Source organism: Hyla sarda, chromosome 7 (genome assembly GCF_029499605.1).
Source record: "Hyla sarda isolate aHylSar1 chromosome 7, aHylSar1.hap1, whole genome shotgun sequence".
NCBI classification, from domain to species: domain Eukaryota; kingdom Metazoa; phylum Chordata; class Amphibia; order Anura; family Hylidae; genus Hyla; species Hyla sarda.
The window spans coordinates 13,626,906-13,652,525 of NC_079195.1; the positions used below are offsets into that span (position 1 = coordinate 13,626,906).

Sequence of the window (25,620 nt, forward strand, 5' to 3'; positions counted from 1 at the left end):
AGCTTGCAGGATTGTGAGAAAAACAATTCAAAACCCACATTTGACTGCACAATCCCTCCAGAAAGATCTGGCAGACACTGGAGTTGTGGTACACTATTCCACTATAAAGAGATACTTGTACAAATATGGTCTTCATGGAAGAGTTATCAGAAGAAAACCTCTTCTAGGTCCTCACCACAAAATCAGCGTTTGAACTTTGCAAAGGAATATATAGACAAGCCTGATGCATTTTGGAAACAAGTTCTGTGGACCGATGAGTTAAAATTGAACTTTTTGGCCGGAATGAGCAAAGGTACGTTTGGAGAAGAAGGGGAACAGAATTTAATGAAAAGAACCTCTGTCCAACTGTTAAGCATGGGGGTGGATCAATCATGCTTTGGGGTTGTATTGTAGCCAGTGGCACATGGAACATCTCACGAGTAGAAGGAAAAATGGATTCAATAAAATTTCAGAAAATTTTGGATGCTAACTTGATGCCATCTGTGAAAAAGCTGAAGTTAAAGAGAGGATGGCTTCTACAAATGGATAATGATCCTAAACACACCTCGAAATCCACGGGGGATTACATCAAGAGGCGTAAACTGAAGGTTTTGCAATGGCCTTCACAATCTCCTGACCTCAACACAATTGAAAATCTATGGACAGACATTAAAAGAGCAGTGCGTGACAGACAGCCCAGAAATCTCAAAGAACTGGAAGACTTTTGTAAGGAAGAATGGGCAAAGATACCTCAAACAAGAATTGAGAGACTCTTGGCCGGCTACAAAAAGCGTTTACAAGCTGTGATACTTGCCAAAGGGGGCAGTACAAGATATTACCTCTGCAGGGTGCCCAAACTTTTGCAGATGCCAATTTTTTTGTTTTCTGTTATTTTGAAAGTGTAAATGATGGAAATAAAATGTAACTTTTGGTGACATATAAGAATGTCTAATCTGTAATTTGATGCCTTTTGGAGATTTTTCCATCTTTCCTTGGCTTCTTTATGCACATTAATACAAATGTTTACCTGGGGTGCCCAAACTTTTCATCCCCATTGTAAAGCATGTGGGGGTCACTGATGTTTTGAGGGTGTATAAAGCATGGTTGTGGACTCTGGGGGCATGTGAAGCATAGTGGGGTCACTGATGGTTTGGGGGGGGGGGGTGTGTGAAGCATGATGGGGTCACTGATGATTTGGGTATGAGAAGCTGTTATAAATATAGTCCTGCGTGCTAATCGGAATGTGTTAAGAGCATAGGGACAAACTTCACCAGTCACTCCACGAATCTGGGAATATTTTAATGCACACACCAAAAGGGTTAAATAGAGGCCCGGAGTAAATAAATACAGAGTTGATTTGTTACATAAATATGATTGGAAGAAGAAGGTTCATATCTGCTTGTCCTTGATCATTACTTCGGGGGAGGGGGGGGGGGGGAGGTAGCTTGAATTTTGAGGTCAGTGTGGGAGCGATGGTGTCCTCCTCTGAGTTGCCCCTCTTACTGGACTCAGATGGCCATCGTATATATACCCCTAAATTACATCTGATTGGATACTGGACAAGTCCTTAAATGTATAGATCTATATAGGTTTATGGTGTAGTTACAATACAGATATGGTCTTAAGATGTTTCTCCCTAGTGATAGAATATAGCTTACACAACTAACATATATATTTGGAGTAAAGATGAGCGAAGTTACAGGGATTCGATTAGTCACGAACCTCTCGGCTCGGCGGTTGCTAACTTTATCCTGTATTAATTAGTTCAGCTTCGGGTGCTCCGGCGGCTGGAAAAGGTGGATACAGTCCTAGAAGAGTCTCCAGCCACCGAAGCACCTGAAGCTGAACTAATTTATACAGGATAAAGTCATCAACCGCCGAGCCGAGTGGTTCGTGACGAATCGAATCCACGTAACTTCGCTCATCTCTAATGTGGAGCACTACACGTGACTATATGTCAGCCATCTTGTCTTTTACTGACCTTCAATATACTGACTCATTAGATCTCATATCAATGATTACATATGGTCCATATTTTAGGGGTAAGTGAGCTTGTTAAATGTGTTAATGTTATTACAGAAGCATGGTGGGGTCACTGATGGATTGGGTATGTGAAGCATGGTGGGGTCACTGATGGATTGGGTATGTGAAGCATGGTGGGGTCACTGATGGATTGGGTATGTGAAGCATGGTGGGGTCACTGATGGATTGGGTATGTGAAGCATGGTGGGGTCACTGATGGATTGGGTATGTGAAGCATGGTGGGGTCACTGATGGTTTGGGTATGTGATGCATGGTGGGGTCACTGATGGATTGGGTATGTGAAGCATGATGGGGTCACTGATGGATTGGGTATGTGAAGCATGGTGGGGTCACTGATGGATTGGGTATGTGAAGCATGGTGGGGTCACTGATGGATTGGGTATGTGAAGCATGGTGGGGTCACTGATGGTTTGGGTATGTGAAGCATGGTGGGGTCACTGATGGATTGGGTATGTGAAGCATGGTGGGGTCACTGATGGATTGGGTATGTGAAGCATGGTGGGGTCACTGATGGATTGGGTATGTGAAGCATGGCGGGGTCACTGATGGTTTGGGTATGTGAAGCATGATGGGGTCACTGATGGATTGGGTATGTGAAGCATGGTGGGGTCACTGATGGATTGGGTATGTGAAGCATGGTGGGGTCACTGATGGTTTGGGTATGTGAAGCATGATGGGGTCACTGATGGATTGGGTATGTGAAGCATGGTGGGGTCACTGATGGATTGGGTATGTGAAGCATGGTGAGGTCACTGATGGATTGGGTATGTGAAGCATGGTGGGGTCACTGATGGATTGGGTATGTGAAGCATGGTGGGGTCACTGATGGTTTGGGTATGTGATGCATGGTGGGGTCACTGATGGATTGGGTATGTGAAGCATGGAGGGGTCACTGATGGATTGGGTATGTGAAGCATGGTGGGGTCACTGATGGATTGGGTATGTGAAGCATGGCGGGGTCACTGATGGTTTGGGTATGTGAAGCATGGAGGGGTCACTGATGGATTGGGTATGTGAAGCATGGTGGGGTCACTGATGGATTGGGTATGTGATGCATGGTGGGGTCACTGATGGATTGGGTATGTGAAGCATGGTGGGGTCACTGATGGATTGGGTATGTGAAGCATGGTGGGGTCACTGATGGATTGGGTATGTGAAGCATGGTGGGGTCACTGATGGATTGGGTATGTGAAGCATGGTGGGGTCACTGATGGATTGGGTATGTGAAGCATGGTGGGGTCACTGATGGTTTGGGTATGTGAAGCATGGTGGGGTCACTGATGGATTGGGTATGTGAAGCATGGTGGGGTCACTGATGGTTTGGGTATGTGATGCATGGTGGGGTCACTGATGGATTGGGTATGTGAAGCATGGTGGGGTCACTGATGTTTGGGTATGTGAAGCATGGTGGGGTCACTGATGGATTGGGTATGTGAAGCATGGTGGGGTCACTGATGGATTGGGTATGTGAAGAATGGTGGGGTCACTGATGGATTGGGTGAAGCATGGTCGGGTCACTGATGGTTTTGGTATGTGAAGCATGGTGGGGTCACTGATGGTTTGGGTATGTGATGCATGGTGGGGTCACTGATGGTTTGGGCATGTGAAGCATGGTGGGGTCACTGATGGATTGGGTATGTGAAGCATGGTGGGGTCACTGATGGATTGGGTATGTGAAGCATGATGGGGTCACTGATGGATTGGGTATGTGAAGCATGGTGGGGTCACTGATGGATTGGGTATGTGAAGCATGGTGGGGTCACTGATGGTTTGGGTATGTGAAGCATGATGGGGTCACTGATGGATTGGGTATGTGAAGCATGGTGGGGTCACTGATGTTTTGGGGTGTGTGAAGCATGGTGGGGTCATTGATGTTTGGGGTGTGTGAAGCATGGTGGGGTCATTGGTGTTTGGGGTGTGTGAAGCATGGTGGGGTCATTGGTGTTTGGGGTGTGTGAAGCATGGTGGGGTCATTGATGTTTGGGGTGTGTGAAGCATGGTGGGGTCATTGGTGTTTGGGTATGTGAAGCATGGTGGGGTCATTGGTGTTTGGGGTGTGTGAAGCATGGTGGGGTCACTGATGATTTGGGGATGGGCAAAGCATGTTGGGGTCACTGATGATTTGGGGATGGGTAAAGCATGGAGGGGGTCACTGATGTTTTGAGAGGGGTGAGGAGCATGGTGGGAGTCACTGATAATTTGGGGGTGTAAAGCACAGTGGAGGTCACCGATTTATTGGTGGTGTGCAAAGCATGGGGGGGGGTCACAGATGTTTTAGGAGGAAGAAGATCTTGTAAAAATTGATGGTAAGATGAATGCCGCATGAGATTAGACAGACAAACCATTCAGAATAGGATAAAAGTTTTTATTAAAACCCATTTTATAAAACCTTTTCACCATGACTTTTCTTTTGTTCTACGACTAGTTGCCCCTTTTTAAAGTCAACTGATGCCAGAAATCAACTGATGCCAGAAAGTTAAACAGATTTGTAAATTACTTCTACTTAATAATCTTAACCCTTTCAGTACTTATCAGCTGCTGTATGCTCCACAGGAAGTTGTGTAGCTCTTTCCAGTCTGACCACAGTGCTCTCTGCTGACACCTCTGTCCATGTCAGGAACTGTCCAGAGCAGGAGAGGTTTTCTATGGGGATTTGCTCCTACTCCGGACAGTTCCTGACATGGACAGATTTGTCAGCAGAGAGCACTGTGGTCAGACTGGAAAGAACTACACAACTTCATGTGGAGCATACAGCAGCTGATAAGTACTGGAAGGACTAAGATTTTTTAATAGAAGTAATTTACAAATCTGTTTAACTTTCTGGCACCAGTTGACTTGGAAACATTTTTTTCCCTCCGGTGTTCCCTTTTAAGTTTACTTTTACAATTTCTCCCCTGGAGTGATTGAATGGTCCTTGTCTTCTCTGTTTTCTATACGTCCATATCCTGGTTCACGGTGCAGGGGGAGGTTATTTGGGGGGGATTTTGTTGGGGGGGGGGGGGGCTGGGATATGTAATTAATGTAGCTGAGTGATACTTCTCGGATCACATGGTTTCAATAATCTTTCATGTAATGACGTTTCCTTTACTTCCAGTGATTTCAGCATTTTTCTTTATAGATATACTGACCATGGTGGGGGTATTCAGAGGTGGTACCCCCAAATATCTGTAGGGCTTTAAGGAGCACCCCGCCCCTACACACAACTCCCACCCAGTTTATGTAAGTCCCTGAGTCATCCTCTTCTGTCTATGAAAAAGCTGAGTGACAGCCCTTGTAGAAACCATCATGGCGGCTGCCAAAAGTTACCCAGCTTTCCCAGAATACTGATACAGCTGAAATTTTGAGATTACAGAACAGAATGATTGAGTCCTGGGAGGGGGCAGGATACTGGGGATAGTCTTCATGTTGATGGGATTAGCTGTGTAGTCCACATGGTGGAGACGCCTCTCTAGATTCCCTTTAACGCCATTGGTGGAGTTCACAGAACTTAGATAAGACGGACGATCACATCACACGGACATTAGGAAACGTTAAATTTCTGGAAGGATCTTGCGATCCGCTCCAAGACCCATTCTTCCGTATTGACTATTGCCTGGAGGCTCCCTGAATATATGTGACCCCCGGGGGTCCGGAATGCCGTCCTCTAGAAGTACAGCTCCTTGGTGAGCATGGACACCACGCATGGTATCTGCTTCTTCTCGCTGTAGCGCGGGTCATCGGACCAGGACTCGAAGTTGGTGGCCACCATATAGTTAACTCTGGTGAGAATCTGCATGATCTCCAGCTGCTTCCCATGATCATTGAGAACGCTGCAGAGAGCCTGGACGAACCAGGACCCCCGACCCGGGTTTCTCCAAGAATAATAACCTGGGGGGCACAAAAGTAAAGGAACTTGTCAGGGGCTTGGCTAGGATGTAAGAAATCTGGGGCATGTGCCCCAATGCATGTTTAATAGTTATTAAAAATAAATTAATAAATAAATAATAAAATTAAAGTTTAGAGATGAGCGAACTTACAGTAAATTCGATTTGTCACAAACTTCTCGGCTCGGCAGTTGATGACTTTTCCTGCATAAATTAGTTCAGCTTTCCGGTGCTCCCGTGGGCTGGAAAAGGTGGATACATTCCTAGGAGACTCTTTCCTAGGACTGTATCCACCTTTTCCAGCCCACCGGAGCACCGGAAAGCTGAACTAATTTACGCAGGATAAGTCATCAACTGCCGATCCGAGAAGTTCGTGACGAATCAAATTTACTATAAGTTCGCTCATCTCTATAAAAGTTATAATACATGTTACGCCTAGCGCTCCGGGTCCCCGCTCCTCCCCGGAGCGCTCACGGCGTCTCTCTCCCCGCAGCGCCCCGGTCGGTCCCGCTGACCGGGAGCGCTGCACTGTCATGGCCGTCGGGGATGCGATTCGCACAGCGGGACGCGCCCGCTCGCGAATCGCATCCCAGGTCACTTACCCGTCCCGGTCCCCTGCTGTCATGTGCTGGCGCGCGCGGCTCCGCTCTCTAGGGCGCGCGCGCGCCAGCTCTCTGAGACTTAAAGGGCCAGTGCACCAATTAGCTTAATTGGCTCCCACCTGCTCCCAGACTATATCTGATCTCCTCCCCTGCACTCCCTTGCCGGATCTTGTTGCCTTGTGCCAGTGAAAGCGTTTAGTGTGTCCAAAGCCTGTGTTACCTGAACTCCTGCTATCCATCTTGACTACGAACCTTGCCGCCTGCCCCGACCTTCTGCTACGTCTGACCTTGCCTCTGCCTAGTCCTTCTGTCCCACGCCTTCTCAGCAGTCAGCGAGGTTGAGCCGTTGCTAGTGGATACGACCTGGTTGCTACTGCCGCAGCAAGACCATCCCGCTTTGCGGCGGGCTCTGGTGAACACCAGTAGCCTCTTAGAACCGGTCCACCAGCACGGTCCACGCCAATCCCTCGCTGACACAGCGGATCCACTACCCGTAAGCCGAATCGTGACAATACATTTTACGCTTTTACTTTTTTTTGTTATGTTCCAGCCTATATTTTTTCGCCTCCTTGTTCTTCACCCAATGCACCATAATGAGAATGTGGAAAAATTTTTTTTTTTATTTTAGCAAAATTTATTAAAAATTAAAAACCAAAATTTCGGACATAAGTATTCAGACCCTTTGCTGTGACATGATATTTAGCTCTGGCTCCTCCCATTTCTCTTGATCATCTCTGAGATGTTTCTCCACGTTGGTTGGAGTCACTTGTGGTAAATTCATCTGAATGGACAAGACACAGCCCTGTCTCACAGCTGACAATGTATATCAGAGCAAAAAACCAAGCCATAAAAGGTGGAAAGAACTGTCTGTAGAGCTCAGAGACAGGATTGTGTGGAGGCACTGAATGTTCCAAAGAGCTCAGTGGCCTCCATAATTCTTATATGGAAGAAGAAACAACCAGGACTCTTCCTAGAGCTGCCGTCCCACCAAAGTAATGGGGGGAAGGGGAGAAGGGTCTTTGTAAGAGAAGAGACCAATACCCCAATGGTCACTCTGGCCGAACTCCAAATATCCTGTGTGTAGATGGGAGAAACTTCCAGAAGGTCCAGAACCATCACTGCAGCCTCCATGATCTGGGCTTTATGTCAGAAAAAAGCCTCATCAGTAATAACACATGAAAAGATGCCTGCTCCTCACCTGCCCAACACCATCCCTACAGTGATATGGTGGGGGCAGCATCATGTTTGGTGGAAACCAGGCACTGCCCATCACCTGCCCAATACCATCCCTACAGTGATCATGGTGGGGGCAGCATCATGTCTGGAGGAAACCAGGCACTGCCCATCACCTGCCCAATACCATCCCTACAGTGATCATGGTGGGGGCAGCATCATGTCTGGGGGAAACCAGGCACTGCCCATCACCTGCCCAATACCATCCCTACAGTGATCATGGTGGGGGCAGCATCATGTCTGGAGGGAACCAGGCACTGCCCATCACCTGCCCAATACCAACCCTACAGTGATCATGCTGGGGGCAGCCTCATGTTTGGAGGAAACCAGGCACTGCCCATCACCTGCCCAATACCATCCCTACAGTGATCATGGTGGGGGCAGCATCATGTCTGGGGGAAACCAGGCACTGCCCATCACCTGCCCAATACCATCCCTACAGTGATCATGGTGGGGGCAGCATCATGTCTGGAGGAAACCAGGCGCTGCCCATCACCTGCCCAATACCATCCCTACAGTGATCATGGTGGGGGCAGCATCATGTCTGGAGGAAACCAGGCACTGCCCATCACCTGCCCAATATTATCCCTACAGAGATCATGGTGGGGGCAGCATCATGTCTGGAGGAAACCAGGCACTTCCCATTACCTGCCCATTACCATCCCTACAGTGATCATGGTGGGGGCAGCATCATGTCTGGAGGAAACCAGGCACTGCCCAATACCATCCCTACAGTGGTCATGGTGGGGGCAGCATCATGTCTGGAGGAAACCAGGCACTGCCCATCACCTGCCCAATACCATCCCTACAGTGATCATGGTGGGGGCAGCATCATGTCTGGGCGAAACCAGGCACTGCCCATCACCTGCCCAATACCATCCCTACAGTGATCATGGTGGGGGCAGCATCATGTCTGGGCGAAACCAGGCACTGCCCATTACCTGCCCAATACCATGCCTACAGTGATCATGGTGGGGGCAGCATCATGTCTGGAGGAAACCAGGCACTGCCCATTACCTGCCCAATACCATCCCTACAGTGATCATGGTGGGGGCAGCATCATGTCTGGAGGAAACCAGGTACTGCCCATCACCTGCCCAATACCAACCCTACAGTGATCATGGTGGGGGCAGCATCATGTCTGGAAGAAACCAGGCACTGCCCATCACCTGCCCAATACCAACCCTACAGTGATCATGGTGGGGGCAGCATCATGTCTGGGGGGAAACCAGGCACTGCCCATTACCATCCCTACAGTGATCATGGTGGGGGCAGCATCATGTCTGGAAGAAACCAGGCACTGCCCATCACCTGCCCAATACCAACCCTACAGTGATCATGGTGGGGGCAGCATCATGTCTGGGGGGAAACCAGGCACTGCCCATTACCATCCCTACAGTGATCATGGTGGGGGCAGCATCATGTCTGGAAGAAACCAGGCACTGCCCAATACCATCCCTACAGTGATCATGGTGGGGGCAGCATCATGTCTGGGGGGAAACCAGGCACTGCCCATTACCATCCCTACAGTGATCATGGTGGGGGCAGCATCATGTCTGGAAGAAACCAGGCACTGCCCATCACCTGCCCAATACCAACCCTACAGTGATCATGGTGGGGGCAGCATCATGTCTGGGGGGAAACCAGGCATTGCCCATCACCTGCCCAATACCATCCCTACAGTGATCATGGTGGGGGCAGCATCATGCTGTGGGGAGAGGTAAACTGGTCAGGGTTGAGGGAAAGTTCAATGGAGTAAAGTACAGAGATATTGTAAATGGAAAAAATAAATAAATGAAAAACTGATCCAGAGCTCTGGACCTCAGACTGGATATAATGTTCACCTTACAGCAATGACCCTAAGCACAGAGCGAAGACAACACGGGAGCGGCTTAGAGACAACTCTATGAATGTCCTTGAGGAGCCCAGTCAGAGCCCAAACCCAATAGAACATCTCTGGAGAGACCTGAAAATGGCTTCTACTGGAGGCTGTAATCACTGCTAAAAGGGGCTTTAACTAAGGCCCGAGTTAGGGGTATGAATACTTATGTCACTGCAGGATTGTAGTTTTTCCTTTTCAATAGATTAGGAAATATTGGTAACACCTGTTATTACTTTGTCATTATGGGGGATTGAGGGCAGAATGATGGGGAACATATGGAGGAATAGAACCATTATATACCTTGTAGATATATATAGGGATTATATGCCACGTAGCTATATAGGGGGTTATATGCCACGTAGCTATATAGGGGGTTATATGCCACGTAGCTATATAGGGGGTTATATGCCACGTAGCTATATAGGGGGTTATATGCCACGTAGCTATATAGGGGGTTATATGCCACGTAGCTATATAGGGGGTTATATGCCACGTAGCTATATAGGGGGTTATATGCCACGTAGCTATATAGGGGGTTATATGCCACGTAGCTATATAGGGGGTTATATGCCACGTAGCTATATAGGGGGTTATATGCCACGTAGCTATATAGGGGGTTATATACCACGTAGCTATATAGGGGGTTATATACCACGTAGCTATATAGGGGGTTATATACCACGTAGCTATATAGGGGGTTATATACCACGTAGCTATTTAGGGGGTTATATACCACGTAGCTATTTAGGGGGTTATATACCACGTAGCTATTTAGGGGGTTATATACCACGTAGCTATTTAGGGGGTTATATACCACGTAGCTATTTAGGGGGTTATATACCACGTAGCTATTTAGGGGGTTATATACCACGTAGCTATTTAGGGGTTATATACCACGTAGCTATTTAGGGGTTATATACCACGTAGCTATTTAGGGGTTATATACCACGTAGATATTTAGGGGTTATATACCACGTAGATATTTAGGGGTTATATACCACGTAGATATTTAGGGGTTATATACCACGTAGATATTTAGGGGTTATATACCACGTAGATATATAGGGGTTATATACCATGTAGATATATATAGGGGTTATATACCATGTAGATATATATAGGGGTTATATACCACGTCGATATATAGGGGTTATATACCACGTAGATATATATAGGGGTTATATACCACGTAGATATTTAGGGGTTATATACCATGTAGATATTTAGGGGTTATATACCATGTAGATATTTAGGGGTTATATACCATGTAGATATATAGGGATTATATACCATGTAGATATATAGGGGTTATATACCATGTAGATATATATAGGGGTTATATACCATGTAGATATATATAGGGGTTATATACCATGTAGATATATAGGGGAGATTTATAAAAACCTGTCCAGAGGAGAAGTTGCCCATAGCAACCAATCAGATGGTTTCTTTCATTTTTCAGAGGCCTTGTAAAAATAAAAGAAGCGATCTGATTGGTTGCTATGGGCAACTCAGCAACTTTCCCGGCGGACAGGTTTTGATAATTGTAATAAATCTCCCCCACTGGGATTCTGTGTCACTATTTACGCCTCCTCCATACCTGGTACTGTTGAATAAGCAAAGAGAAAATCGGCCTCCACCGGGATCTTGTATCTGGGACTGGCGTCCGTCTCCATGCAGTCGTTGGTGGGTCCTGAGTCGGTCTGGATCCCCTCATCGAACTCGGAGCCCCGGCAGGCCTGGAACAAGACCAGATCACTCTGTAAGACTCACATTGTTTGTTTTAGAAGATGATGTTGATTTTGGCATCAAAAGACGACGGGTGATGGGCGGGGAGTCCCCCGGGGATCAGACGGTGCCAGGATATCCCAGTGCCAACACTGCTCCCAATGTGCAAGGAGTTTAACTCTGAGTTTACTTGTAACTGATGGGTACAAGACATGACTATCTGTGGTATGGGGATTGATGCATGGCAGATGTTGTTACCCTAGGGGCAGATGGCATTAACCCCTTGTATTCGTGATGCCAGGGTGTGGTTTATCCTCAATACCACCCGAAGGTATACCGCTGGATCCTGGGCTAGGCATGGGGGGCAATAATGACTCTGAAGCCAAGTTACAGACAATGGTAGCTTTACTGAGTGACACATGGTACAGTGTACAGTGTAGCCAGGCCCACAGAGGTGACCAGTGACTTCAGAGACCTTAAAGGGGTACTCCACTGGCCAGCGTTTGGAAGTAAATGTTTTGAATTCTGTTTTTCACGCTGCCGGGGTCGGTCTTGCCCCTCCTGACATCATGGCCATGCCCCCTCCCATAGACTTGCATTGAGGGGGCATGGCCATGATGTCAGGAGGGGCAAGACCGACCCCGGCAGCGTGAAAAACAGAATTCAAAACATTTACTTCCGTTCCGTTTGCATCCGTTATTGTCCGTTTTTTTAAAGTCCATTTTTATTTTTGACAGGAGAAGAACGAGACAAGTCTAGGCAGCTGTGTGAACGCAGCCTTAGGCTCAAGTGCACCTCAGCAAAGACTCAGGAACTAAGAGAGAGAAGAGACTCCTCCCAGGGCTTTTATGGGGAGACTCTGGTGGGGTCCCATTGGTCACCCTTAGGTCACCTGGTCACTGATACCTCCTGGGTAACAATCACATGACAAGTCACATGACAACTGGTAATCACATGTTAACCTTTCTTAAAGATACAACATTCTTATATACATAACATAGGGGATAATATACAATTACAGTAGAACAGATGCAGGGGGGGGCCAGGGGACACTACAGGGAGGCTGCCTGACAGGGAAGCAAGGGTACAGGGTAACAACTCCCGTACTAGGCCACCACATATCCATGGTGCACGGCTACCCCCAGCCCAGAGACCCCTGCTATTTAATGTGGTGGCGGGGTGTGTGGTGCAAGCAGATGTTGTTACCCTAGGGGCAGATGGCATTGACCCCTTGTATTTGTGATGCCAGGGCGTGGTTTAGCCTATAACCACCCGAAGGTATACAGCTGGATCCTGGGCTAGGCACGGGGGCAATAAAGACTCAGACGGCAAGTTACGGACCATGGTAGCTTTACTGAGGGTAGACGGTTGGTAAAGTCTATAGAGTTCAGCCAGGGCCCAAGGAGGTGACCAGTGATGCAGAGACCTTAAGGGCTTGCTGGGACTTGTAGTAGGACTGAACAATTGAATGCAGACCACGCTGACTTGACAGATGACAGGGACTGACTTCACTCATAAAGCTGTGACTTTATCTTACTTGACTTGATGGCGGCTGCAGGACTGGACTTTGAGGTCTCCAACACTCTGGACACACACACTAGACAAGACTGCACTGGACCTCAGCAGAAGAGAGAGAAGATCCACCCAGGGCTTATATGGGGAGACTAGCAGGGAGCCCATAGGTCACCCCTGGGATCACCTGGTCACTGGTACCTCCTGGGTAACAATCACATGACATATCACATGGTATAACTCTTAAAGCAACATTACATTTTATAACACTTTACATGGTAAAACATATTTACAATGGGGAAACAAGTGCAGGGGCCTTGGGGACATGGAAGGAGGCTGCCTGACAGGACAGCAGGAGCACGGGGTAACACCACCCGTACTGGGCCACCACAAACTCCCCCTCTTAATTAAAGTAGTCCGTGATGCCAAGTCCTGGAGGGCAGAGGACTGAAGTGGCCACTGAGGCCTACTGACAGCTCCTGGGACATTTATGCACAATGTCCTTCTCAGGTCTGGATTATGAAACGAGATAAGGTTGAGTCCATGTGGCACGGTGAATGTCCATTCATGCTCTTTAAACATGTGGGGTTAATTTGACTTTGTAACTGCTTTCTGAAGACACTCACAATAATATACATATCAATATACATAGACTCACGGATTGGGCTGCCGGAGGTTATCTACCCAATGCATTGGCTGCTGGGGCCCCTCGGTTCTCAACTCTTCTCCCCAGAACTCAATATAGTTATTACACTATACAACAGTGTTACCTTTACATTTATCAATTCTGTCACTCTACGTGCATTATCTAGATATCAGGTGAACCCTCTGGCCAGTAGAGAACCCTGTACACGTGGACAGGAGAGAAAACATAAGACATATAACTGTATATATTTAAAACTTGTGGACTGGGATTACAAATAATGTTACAGTCCTATCTTAACTATTTGCATATGTGTAGACTACTTTAACCATATATGAACTGACTATGTTTCGTATATAACGTTACATTATAAGTTATTCTTTGTACCTGGCAGGAATTTGTCCTTGTGTCGACCGTTGGGATCTACGTGTGGTGTCCCGGTACAGGACCTTGTCCTGTCCCTGTCCTAAGTCCCCTCAGTTAGAGTTCCTCCATTCCCCAGGGCTCTCCTGCAGGACTGTCCCCCCCTTGCTTATCAATTACTCCCTTATATAATGCATTATAAATGTATTGTACCTATTGTTCAGTATGTACATAGAGATGGTATAAATGTTTAGGACCTTCCAGGGTCATGTGATACTGTCATGTGATGTACCCAGAGTTCCCTGGGTACAGGACCTCAAGGCTTGTCAGCCAATGGGCTGTAGTCCAGCCTCCTTAGTATATAAGAGGCTGTAGTCTCTAAATTCACTCTTGGTACCTGCTCTTCTCTCTTGAGACCAGGACACTAAAGAAGCACAATCAGCTTCTACTAAATTCATCTCAACTAGGCCAAAGCCTAAGGAACCTGCAGCCATCTACAATTCCTAGTGACTACTATTCCACTCAAAGCATATAATTAGTAGCACAGTGGTCTGCATAAATCTCAATACTACAAGTCCCAGCAAAGCCTGTGAGGTATCCTGCATCCCGGTTACCTCAAGAGAAACTGTATATTTGTAAAGACTGTTCTATGACAAGTTCAAGTAAAAGTTCCAGTTATCTCATAAATTCTGCTGTGGACATTCCATTTATTTCCTGCCGTTTTTGTGCCGGTTGTTGGCAGGGCCTCATTCAGAAAACAACCGCACCCTGGCGTCACGACAAATCAAGGGTTAATACCACCAGACCCTGTAACACCATTGCCTCACCCAGTCACCACAACTCTTTTGGGGTCCTACGAACAGGATACGGGTGTGTGCCTTTAATAACTTTGCTACCCTGACCACTCGCAATGAAAAACAGGCGTATGCCGTTATTGCAAGAGCCATATTCCTCCCCCTGTGCAGGAATGTGTTTTATGAACTGCCCAGAAGTATCACAAGTAGCGATTAAAATTGCGCCCATATGTGTACATGAAATTGTGTTTAGCTGGGGCGCTACAAAAAGTAAGGGGGAGGTGAAGATTGTCTTTCTGTGGCCATGTGCAAATTCCGCAGCGAAGCCATGCTGCGCTCTCTTCTGCAACAAGTACCTGCAAGAGTTAATGACTTACCTGAAAAACACGCAAAAATGTCCTGCGCTGGTCCGCGACCCGCCCCTGGGCATGGACATCAAGTGGCCGTTCCAATGCTGAAGTGGAACCTTTCTGCACTACTCGTGTTCGCCGGGGGACAGGAAGTCAGCGCTGCACTGATGACATCCTTCCGGCCGGCCGCCATTTTGTCGGAGCCTCTTATCAAAGAGATTGCGCAGTCAGCCCTCTTCAGTCCGGAACAGGCAACAAGGAGTACAGAGATCACGGAGCCCCCCGAGACATCTGAGAAGAGTCCTAAGATGGCGCTGAGTCAGTGGAAAGCTGCCGCGGCACAACTATTTCAGGAACTCGCTGACTGCTTGCAGCAGTTGTCCCTTGGGGCCAAGGAGGCCTGCAACCTGCCTCCGCTTCCAGAGGATGACAAGTTGCCAGCTACCCCAAAAGGGGCATCACCAGCGACACCAGCGACGGCATCACCGGTGAGACTGTCCCCTCACCACAGGACATGGGGATCCTGGGCCGAGATTCCTACCGAAGAATCCGACGTAAGTACATCGGCTGAAGCCGCCTTTTCTTCTTCCTCAAGCCCAGAGAGAAAGGTCCTACCTGCCTAAAAGATACCACTCCCTAGAGCGAGAGGAGATTGTGGAGTACACCCCAGTCATGAGTCTGTGGGGTGAATGGGCTGCAGCCGTAACTAGGCCCAAAAATCCAACGCAGATTCCATTCACCTACTTTCCATCTGATGATTGGTACACAGATCCCTACAGGATTCGGCCAAAAAGGTCTACAGATGCCACTGGTGGGGAGGAGCAGTACCTGTCCGAGGCGCCCGTGATGGCTCCAAAATATCTGAAGAAATCAAGCTCCATCTCATCCTTAATGGAGAATGTGCCCAGGCCTACTCCCCCAGAGGAGGTGAGGCCTACTCAGCGGGCACCAACATATGTGCCGCGGCCTACTCCCCCTGTGGAGGTTTGGCCAAACCAGTTAGCACCTACACTTGTTCCTGTGGCCTTAGCTGCCGAGGTCAACGTAGTGGTAAATGTAAATCCCACTATAGCCCAGTCAAGGTTAACCAATGTGACATGGGATACTTATGTCAATCCTATGCGGTTAACCCCAACCTCGTGCTCCAAGATACATGTCCCAGGGATGGAAGCACGCCGACCGGCATGGTTGGGAGGCCGGGAAGAATATCTTCTGACACTATATTTTTGCTTGCCATTAACTGTGTGGTACACCAGTACCTTTATTTTGTTGCAGATTTTCCGGTTTTGTAGCCAGTTCCAAGATGAAGTGCCTGGCAGGACTATGCCAAGAGGTTCACCTGTTAAGCAACGTAACCTTCATAAGTTTGTGCCCGGCCCCTGGCCGAGAGACTTCTTGCCTGAGGAGATCCTAGTAAGTTTGTACCCGACATAGCTGTGTTTTTATTCAGTACTCTATAATGTAAGTGGACTGTAGAGCCTTACATGACCGTCTATGTAAATGATCTTGAAGTAATATATTTTTGTGCTCAAAATTTTGCACACCAACAGCAGGTAAATGTAACCTGAATATCCCAAGTGTTGTGCTACTAACAGGTAACCTTTGTATTCCAAGCAAATAAAATGTCAAATATATAAATGGTATTATTATACAGAAGCACAAAATTCCTGTATGGGAAAAAAAAAATATATATATATATATTATATATATATATATATGCATTCCTTGTAGATGTTATAGTGTTTTCTTAAAGGTGCTCTCCCAGCTCCTCCTGGAGTAACAATAAACGCCACCCTTCACTAGCGCCTAATCGAAACATACCAATCAGATATCAAGACTGACTTCACATTCATAAAATTCAGTGTACACATAATTCAGTACATAAACTTCATTAGTGTATATTCAAAGTCCAGTACACATAACTAGTAACATATGCACAAACAAACAAAAATTGAGTCTTAGGGACTGTAACATGTTCCATATCAGTCCATACCACTGTTATGCACAAATGTCATGTACTAACGTGTTCTTTTGTCTTTACATGTTCAGGATGCTCTTCCTGGCCAGAAGGTATTCCTGTAGCTAACTAAAAAAAAATACACGCATCCAGAAAGGTAACAGTATGCTTAATTGTTATCTAGATCAAGAGTTCTAGGGGTAAGTGTGTAGCACCGATAGACCCTAGTAGCTAAGGCATTGGGCAGAAAGCCTCAGGCAACCCAATCCGCAACCAGTGTATAACAAATGGAAATAATATGTGGTATTATATCAAATGCATGTCAACAAAAAGGTAACAGTGAGATTAATTACAGCATTACACAGTCATTATACATACTTCATGTCAAGAGTCAGAGATTTCATACTCAAATATCCACGTCAGTCAAATGTCATATGTCAATAAAATTTTCAGCTATAGATGGATGTTATAGCCGGGATGTAATTAATTAAATTTCATGCATAGTCCGTAGATGCATTTTCTCATAAAGTAAAATAGCGATACCAAAAGGAATAAAAATATATATGTAACACCAATAACATGATAACTAGTATTGCTAATATTATTTAGTAAGTTCTAAAAAGAAAAAAAATTACTTATCCCATCCTGTTCATCCTATTCGTGAATAAGGACTAATGTTATCCTGTTCGTGAGTAAGTACTAGTACCATCTTGTTCGCAAAGGAGTTCTCGTCATTATAATATATTCTGTTCGTGAATCAATTCCAGCCATCCTCTTCGTGTACCAGTTCTAGAGCATGTATAGACATTATCTAAATGCACAGAGACTCTAAATATTTTCTTCATCAGCCTGAACTTGGACATTTGGATTAATGCTTCAGGACTGCATCTGGCCCTATGGCTATTCCGTCCCTCTACCTCAGGGGACATACGTCGAGGATGACTCGTTTTAAGTAAGGGGGTTTGTGGTGTCCCGGTACAGAACTTTGTCTTGTTCCTGTCCTGCGTCCCCTCAGAGTTCCTCCATTCCACAGGGCTCTCCTGCAGGGCTTACCCTTTGCTCACCTCCTATAAATGGATTGTAAGTGTATGGAGGTATATAAACATAATTTATATAAAACCAGTCCTCAAGGTACAATTTGAAAGTAAGAAAAATAGGTAAAATAAGAGTTGGTCCAGTAAAAGTTAATATATGGTATTTATTAGATACAACAATTAATTAGAATGAATATATATAATATAGGACAACCTATAAAACCCCAGCAGGGCCCTTGCATGGGGTATAGGGGTCCAAGAGAATGGTAGGAATGGTAAAAAAAAAAAATGTAGGGGTATGCTGTATATCGAAACAGTTATTAACAGTCTCTGGTATAGATAAAATTTATTCGGTTGGAGCGCTTATTGGTCAATTTGTTACAGTTCAATAAAAAAATGTTTAGAAAGTTCAGCGTTGAAGTGAAAGAATACTGTGATAATAAGCTGGTAGGTTGTCACAGTTCATTCATAAATTGAGGATACAAAGTTGTTTAATGATGCAGTGTAACAATATTGATACAGTTCATGTGACAGTATACAGATGTTATCACAGCTCAGTCGTCGGTAGGTGATATAAAGTTATTGTAGGAGAGCGCTGCACTGAGGTATCGTACTGAGTCTGAACGGCTGTTTATGATAGGGTTCAGTGCACAGCACCACTCACCGGCTCCTAAGAGGAACGAGACAGGATAGCCGGGCACGGCTGGGCAGTCGGCACAGATGGATAAGTGCCTGTCCGGCAGTTGGGTGGCTGAGTCCTGGGCTGGCACGGCTGGCGTCCGGCCTATTGAAGTAGATGTCCTGGACTCCTGCCGCTGGGTGTTCCAGAGCTGGTTACGGGAGTGGTGATCTGTGATGGCGTCCTCGTGTCTGAACAGAGCGCTAACTGCGTGCGTGATGCGGTGGTCACCGAACAAAAGGGCATCCAGCAGTTGCGAATGCCGGAATGGCAAATTGATTCGGATTATCGATATACAGTATATTATCGGATAGCTATACGCGTTTCAAGGCCTCGGGCCTTTTCTTCAGTAGCAATGGGAATGTATTAAGAAGAAATTATAGAACTATTTATAGTGTCTGTACTGTGATGTCATTATCGTTTTGGGTCGGTGTAAAAACCTGGAAATCAGGTGGTGATTGTAAGAGATGGTTACTGGACCGTGACAAAAAAATAGAAAGAAAAGGAAAATTAAGTATAGGTATGAGAAGAGAAAGGAATTAAAGTATGAGTTGAAAATAAAGTTGGTATATATTCATTAAATTGTGTATGTAAGGTCTTATAAAAATTCATTAATTATTAAGAGGAGATCATGGATACAGAAATATTACATTTTTGGAAATAACAGATGAAATATAGTAATAGTACATATATATATATATATATATATACAGTAAACACAGTATACACATACATATATGTGCATACATGTGCCAAGCACAGTCAGCATAACTCAATTCATCTTACATAGGCCAAAGCCTAAAGAACCTGCAGCCACTAAAACCGTGAGTTATCAAGCTCTATCTACAATTCCTAGTGACTACTATTCCACTCAAAGCATATAATTAGTAGCACAGTGGTCTGCATAAATCTCAATACTACTAGTCCCAGCAAAGCCTGTGAGGTATCCTGCATCCCGGTTACCTCAAGAGAAACTGAATAATTGTAAGGACTGTTTCCTGAGAAGTTTAAGTAAAAGTTCCAGTTATCTCATAAATCCTGCTGTGGACATTCCAATATTTATTTCCGGCTGTTTTTGGGCCAGTTGTCGGCAGGGCCTCATTCAGAAAACAACCGCACCCTGGCGTCACGACAAATCAAGGGTTAATACCACCAGACCCTGTAACACCATTGCCTTACCCATTCACCACACTTACATCTGTGATGAAGCTGCCATTTTAATTCTACATAACCATGTATCAAGTCTGAACAACGCCCTGTGATTCTGCACAGTCCTCTCTATCCCCTCCCTGCACTCATCTCTATCATCATAGAGAGAACTGTGTGGTCATACAGTTACAGATGCACAGTCCTCTCTTTCCCCTCCCTGCACTCATCTCTATGATCATAGAGAGAACTGTGTGGTCATATATTACAGCTGCACAGTCCTCTCTATCCCCTCCCTGCACTCATCTCTATCATCATAGAGAGAACTGTGTGGTCATATATTACAGCTGCACAGTCCTCTCTATCCCCTCCTTGCACTCACCTCTATGATCAAAGAGAGAACTGTGGGGTCATACAGTTACAGATGCACAGTCCTCTCTATCCCCTCCCTGCACGCATCTCTATGATCATATAGAGCAGTGTTTCCCAACCAGGGTGCCTCTAGATGTTGCAAAACTACAACTCCCAGCATGCCTGGACAGCTTCGGATGTCCAGGCATGCTGGGAGTTGTAGTCTTGCAACCTCTGGAGGCACCCTGGTTGGGAAACACTGATAGAGAACTGTGTGGTCATACAGTTACAGCTGCACAGTCCTCTCTATCCCCTCCCTGCACTCATCTCTATGATCATAGAGCGAACTGTGTGGTCATACAGTTACAGATGCACAGTCTTCTCTATCCCCTCCCTGCACTCATCTCTATGATCATAGAGAGAACTGTGTGGTCATATATTACAGCTGCACAGTCCTCTCTATCCCCTCCCTGCACTCATCTCTATTTTCATAGAGAGAACTGTGTGGTCATATATTACAGCTGCACAGTCCTCTCTATCTCCTCCCTGCACTTATCTCTATTATCATAGAGAGAACTGTGTGGTCATACAGTTACAGCTGCACAGTCCTCTCTATCCCCTCCTTGCACTCATCTCTATGATCAAAGAGCGAACTGTGTGGTCATACAGTTACAGATGCACAGTCCTCTCTATCCCCTCCCGGCACTCATCTCTATGATCAAAGAGAGAACTGTGTGGTCATACAGTTACAGCTGCACAGTCCTCTCTATCCCCTCCCTGCACTCCTCTCTATGATCATAGAGACAACTGAGTGGTCATATATTACAGCTGCACAGTCCTCTCTATCCCCTCCCTGCACTCACTGTAGCTGTAAGTAACAATTCCTGAGGATTACATTGTAACACATACTCAGCTTGGTGTTAATGTGTCGTCCCAGCACCGGGGGCTGGGAATCTCCTCGGGCACGCCTGCTGCTCCTATGATGGGCCAACTGTTCAATTGTTTACTGTGTTTATGCACTTGGCTGTATTCACCATATTACTGTGTGATCTGTGTACTGTACCCTTAAGAAAGGAGATGCAGAGTAACCAGGTGACCCTTATTGACCAATGGGAACCCCCGAATTGCCACAGTTTAGTTCAGTCAGAGCTAAGCTCCTGAGCTCCAGAACTCCATATGAGCTACAGTGTGGAAAGGAGTGGGAAGGAGCGTGAGGTGATCCTAAAGAAAATCTGTTCATCAAGGCAGCCCACCATTCTGCAAGTGTTCTCCATACAGGAGTTGGTAAGTCATACCCTGGCAGTGTCAGAAATTGGACCTTAGCAGAACCCTAGTCAGCGTGGGCTCTCTCTTAATCTCCAAGTCTCAAGTCTATCTAGTTCAAGTGGGTTAAAAGCACAATAAGTCCCAGCAAGGCAACAGACAACATCTACTCCTGCTTCAGTTAAAGACAGTTATCTGTAATCCAGCGTTTGTGTGTTTATTGCCCCGTGCCTGGCCCAGCAGACGCTTTCTCCACCTAAGACCGTGTATAGGCTAACAGTGCCCTGGTGTCACAAATTTACAAGTATACCTTGCACCTCCTGTATCACCACATTAATCCTAGGATTGTTTGCCAGTCCTGTCCCTCTGTGCCAGCTGGATAACGTCCACAGTCATGGCTGACATCACAGAAAAGTCCCCACAAGGTTACATAACTTGTCTCTACTGTACACAATGGCATAAGGTGGCCGGGAGCCAATGAAATCTCTCTATGCAATTCTGGCTGTTAATAGATTTTAAGTGCCACGCGTCACCTGACTCCTGGGAATACAGCGCCATCTGACCACAGAGCAATCAATGACACACTGTAACCCCCCCGCCTCCCCAAAACGACAGCATTGTGCCCATCTCGACAGACAGAAAATGCAGTACATAGTATTTCCAGCAGGAGATTCCTTAAAGGGGTATTCCGGGATAGGGGATAAGATGTATGATCGTAGGGGTCCCACCGCTGGGGACCCCCCGCGATCTCGGTGCAGCCCCAGGCATTCTGTGCCAGGCGCTACTTCCGACACGGGGATGGGGACGTAATGTCACGGCCACGCCCCTAGTGACGTGACACCACGCCCCCTCCATTCATGTCTATGGGAGGGGGCGTGACAGTCGTCACGCCCCCTCCCATAGACATGAATGGAGAGGGCATGGCGTCACGTCACTGGGGGGCATGGCTGGAATACCCCTTTAAAGCAGATTCCCCAGACACACTGAGGCCCCTTTGTTCTGGTAAAGTCCCAGATTATTTAAAACTGGGATTTCGAGTTTTCAATGTCAATAAATCATTATTTTAAAACAAAAAATGACTTTGTGTTTCGGCACATTTCCCATTTACAGTAGGGGCCGGCGCGCATAAGAAGATAAAATTCCACTATTAATGGCATCTTAAAATCCAAGAAAGAATCCGTAAGTGCATGGTGGTGGGTACAGGTGAATTACAGCATGGAAAGAGCCAAAGCGGTTTGATCTGATTAACATTAGATTAAGACAGTGTTTCCAAATCAGGGTGCCTCCAGCTGTGGCAAAAATACAACTCCCAGCATGCCCAAACAGCCGAAGGAAACAAAGAAACCCTGCTTTATAGATTGATGACTTTTGCAGTACGGTGCGGATTATAGTGTCTGCTCTGTGGCGTTGTCTCCAGCATTCTATATTTGTGTTTCCTAGCACTTTGTTTAGTTCCTAGTCAATCCGGGCATGCTGGGAGTTGTAGTTTTGCAACAGCAGAAGGCACATTGGTTTGGAAACACTGCTATAAAGATTGCTGATTTTTTCAGTATGGTGCGGATTATAGTGTATGCTCTGTGCAGCTGTCTCCAGCATTCTGTGTGTGTTTTCTAGTGCCTTGTTTAGTTTCTAATCAGTCTGGGCATGCTGGGAGTTGTAGTTTTGCAACAGCAGGAGGCACACTGGTTGGGAAACCGTGCATTGTAGACTCCTGACATTTTCCGCATGGTGCGGATTATAGTGTATATTCTGTGGAGTTGTTTCCATCATTCTATATGGGTTTCCTAGTGCCTTGTTTAGTTTCCAGTCAGTCCAGGCATGCTGGGAGTTGTAGTTTTGCAACAGCAGGAGGCACACTGGTTGGGAAACTGTGCATTATAGACTCCTGACATTTGCCGCATGGTGCGGATTATAGTGTATATTCTGTGGAGTTGTTTCCATCATTCTATATGGGTTTTCTAGTGCCTTGTTTAGTTTCTAGTCAGTCCAGGCATGCTTGGAGTTGTAGTTTTGCAACAGCAGGAGGCACACTGGTTGGGAAACTGTGCATTATAGACTCCTGACATTTGCCGCATGGTGCGGATTATAGTGTATATTCTGTGGAGTTGTTTCCATCATTCTAGATGGGTTTCCTAGTGCCTTGTTAAGTTTCTAGTCAGTCCAGGCATGCTGGGAGTTGTAGTTTTGGAAAAGCTGGAGGCACTCTGGTTGGGAAACACTGAATAAAGAGCTAGATCAGCTCGAAATGCATTGGTTTCTTTCTCGTTATGCTGTAATTCACCTGTAACCCCCTTTTTGATTTTTTTGTTTTTTTAATGGATTTTAAGATGTAATTAACCCATTTCCACCTTATAACGAATATTTCTGTCCTGGGCGGGAATGCGTTAACGCAAAATGACATATACTTACATCATGGAGTGTTAAGCATCTATGATGCGAGCACAAGAGCTGTGCTCGCTTCATACACGGTGAGGAGTGGCTGCTATGAGCAGCCAGGACCCACCGCTAATGCCAGAGATTAGATCTCTTTATATACAGGCAGTCTGTTCTGATCAGTGCTATGCTATGACACTTAAACTGTGTAATAAAAAAATTCCAGGTAATAGTTCCCTATAAGGAAAAAAAATGTAAATAATAATAATAATTAGAGACGAGCGAACTTACAGTAATTCGATTTGTCACGAACTTCTCGGCTCGGCAGTTGATGACTTTTCCTGCATAAATTAGTTCAGCTTTCAGGTGCTCGGGTGGGCTGGAAAAGGTGGATACATTCCTAGGAAAGAGTCTCCAGCCCACCGGAGCACCTGAACGCTGAACTAATTTATGCAGGAAAAATTCAGCAACTACTGAGCCGAGAAGTTCGTGACGAATCGAATTACTGGAAAGTCGCTCATCTCTGTAAATAATAAACATAATAATAATAATAATAATAAAAATAATAATAAATACAAATAATAAAAATAATAAACATAAAAATAATAAAAATGATAATAAATAATAAAAATAAAAAATAAAATAATAATAAATAATAATAAAAATAAAAATAAAAATAATAATAATAAATAATACAAATAAAAATAATAAATAATACAAATAAAAATAATAATAAATAAAAAAATAATAAAAATAAATAATAATAAAATAAATAATAAATAAAAATAATAAAATAATAATAAATAATAAAAATAATAATAATAACATTAATAATAATAAAAATAATGATAAAATTATAATAAAAATTAAAATAATAATGTAAACAAAAATAAACATATTTGGTGTTGCTGCATGTGGAAATGTGCAAACTATGCCTGTGTTTTACAACCAGGGTTCCTCCAGCTTTTGCAAAACTACAACTCCCAGCATGCCCGCACAGCCCTTGGCTGTGCGGGCATGCTGGGAGTTGTAGTTTTGCAGCAGCTGGAGGCACCCTGGTTGTAAAACACTGAACTATGCAATGGAAACACTGTGAAATCCCATTAAATTACTTTCACAGCTGAGGGTTTGTTACTAAGCATCCAGTGCTAAAAGCTCCTCCCTCTACAGTGGAGTGAGACCGCCCACGAGGAGCTGGGTCGGACTATTGAAACAATTTTTTGCATTCAATTATCCATCTAGAATATAGAGCAAAAAATGGTGGGCAGCGCCAAAGGAGACGATACCTGGATGAAGAAGAGCTTTGGTTTCCCAACAAGGCTTTTACACTTATCTCCTCGGAATAGGGTGGTCAGAGTCTTTATTGCCATCGCCCCATCGGTGCCGTAGATTTGCCCTTCCTCGCCGTGGCTCAGGAGGATGCAAGCAAAGCAGGCGCTGTCGCTGTGATTCTGTTGCGCCACTGGGGAGAAAGAAGCATTTATTATCATCATGTGTGGGAAAGCTGGGTAGGGTGACTATTTCAGTGTCTCACAACCAGGGTGCCTCCAGCTGTTGCAAAACTACAACTCCCAGCCTGCCCGGACAGCTGTATCTGAATAAACAGTATGGACGGTACAACTACCACTCCCACTGGATCACAGACCCTTGCCATGTGCACCTCTTGTCATTATATTTAACTCTTTGTTATGTAGATTTTTTGCCTTTTTGTGGTAAAAGGTAGAAAGGTGGGGGTGGGGGGACATCGTGTGAAGTGTCAGGTAACAAGGGGCGGTGTGAGAGGAGGAGGAGGAGGAGACATTGAGACACTGAACCTCCTCACCGC

At 45.6% G+C, this 25,620-nt stretch overlaps 1 protein-coding gene across 1 annotated transcript in view; it reads right to left on the bottom strand.

The window, feature by feature from the left end:
* Positions 1 to 4,816: 4,816 nt before the first annotated feature.
* The window catches only part of CASP7 (caspase 7), a 52,913-nt gene continuing 32,109 nt past the window's right edge, over positions 4,817 to 25,620 (bottom strand). Inside the window, exons 5-7 of the mRNA XM_056529868.1 lie at positions 25,082 to 25,257; positions 11,203 to 11,341; positions 4,817 to 5,889 (exon numbers count right to left, since the gene is read on the bottom strand). Coding sequence (XP_056385843.1) covers positions 5,666 to 5,889; positions 11,203 to 11,341; positions 25,082 to 25,257 — 539 coding nt within the window. The 3' untranslated portion in view covers positions 4,817 to 5,665. The remainder of the gene's footprint in view (positions 5,890 to 11,202; positions 11,342 to 25,081; positions 25,258 to 25,620) is intronic.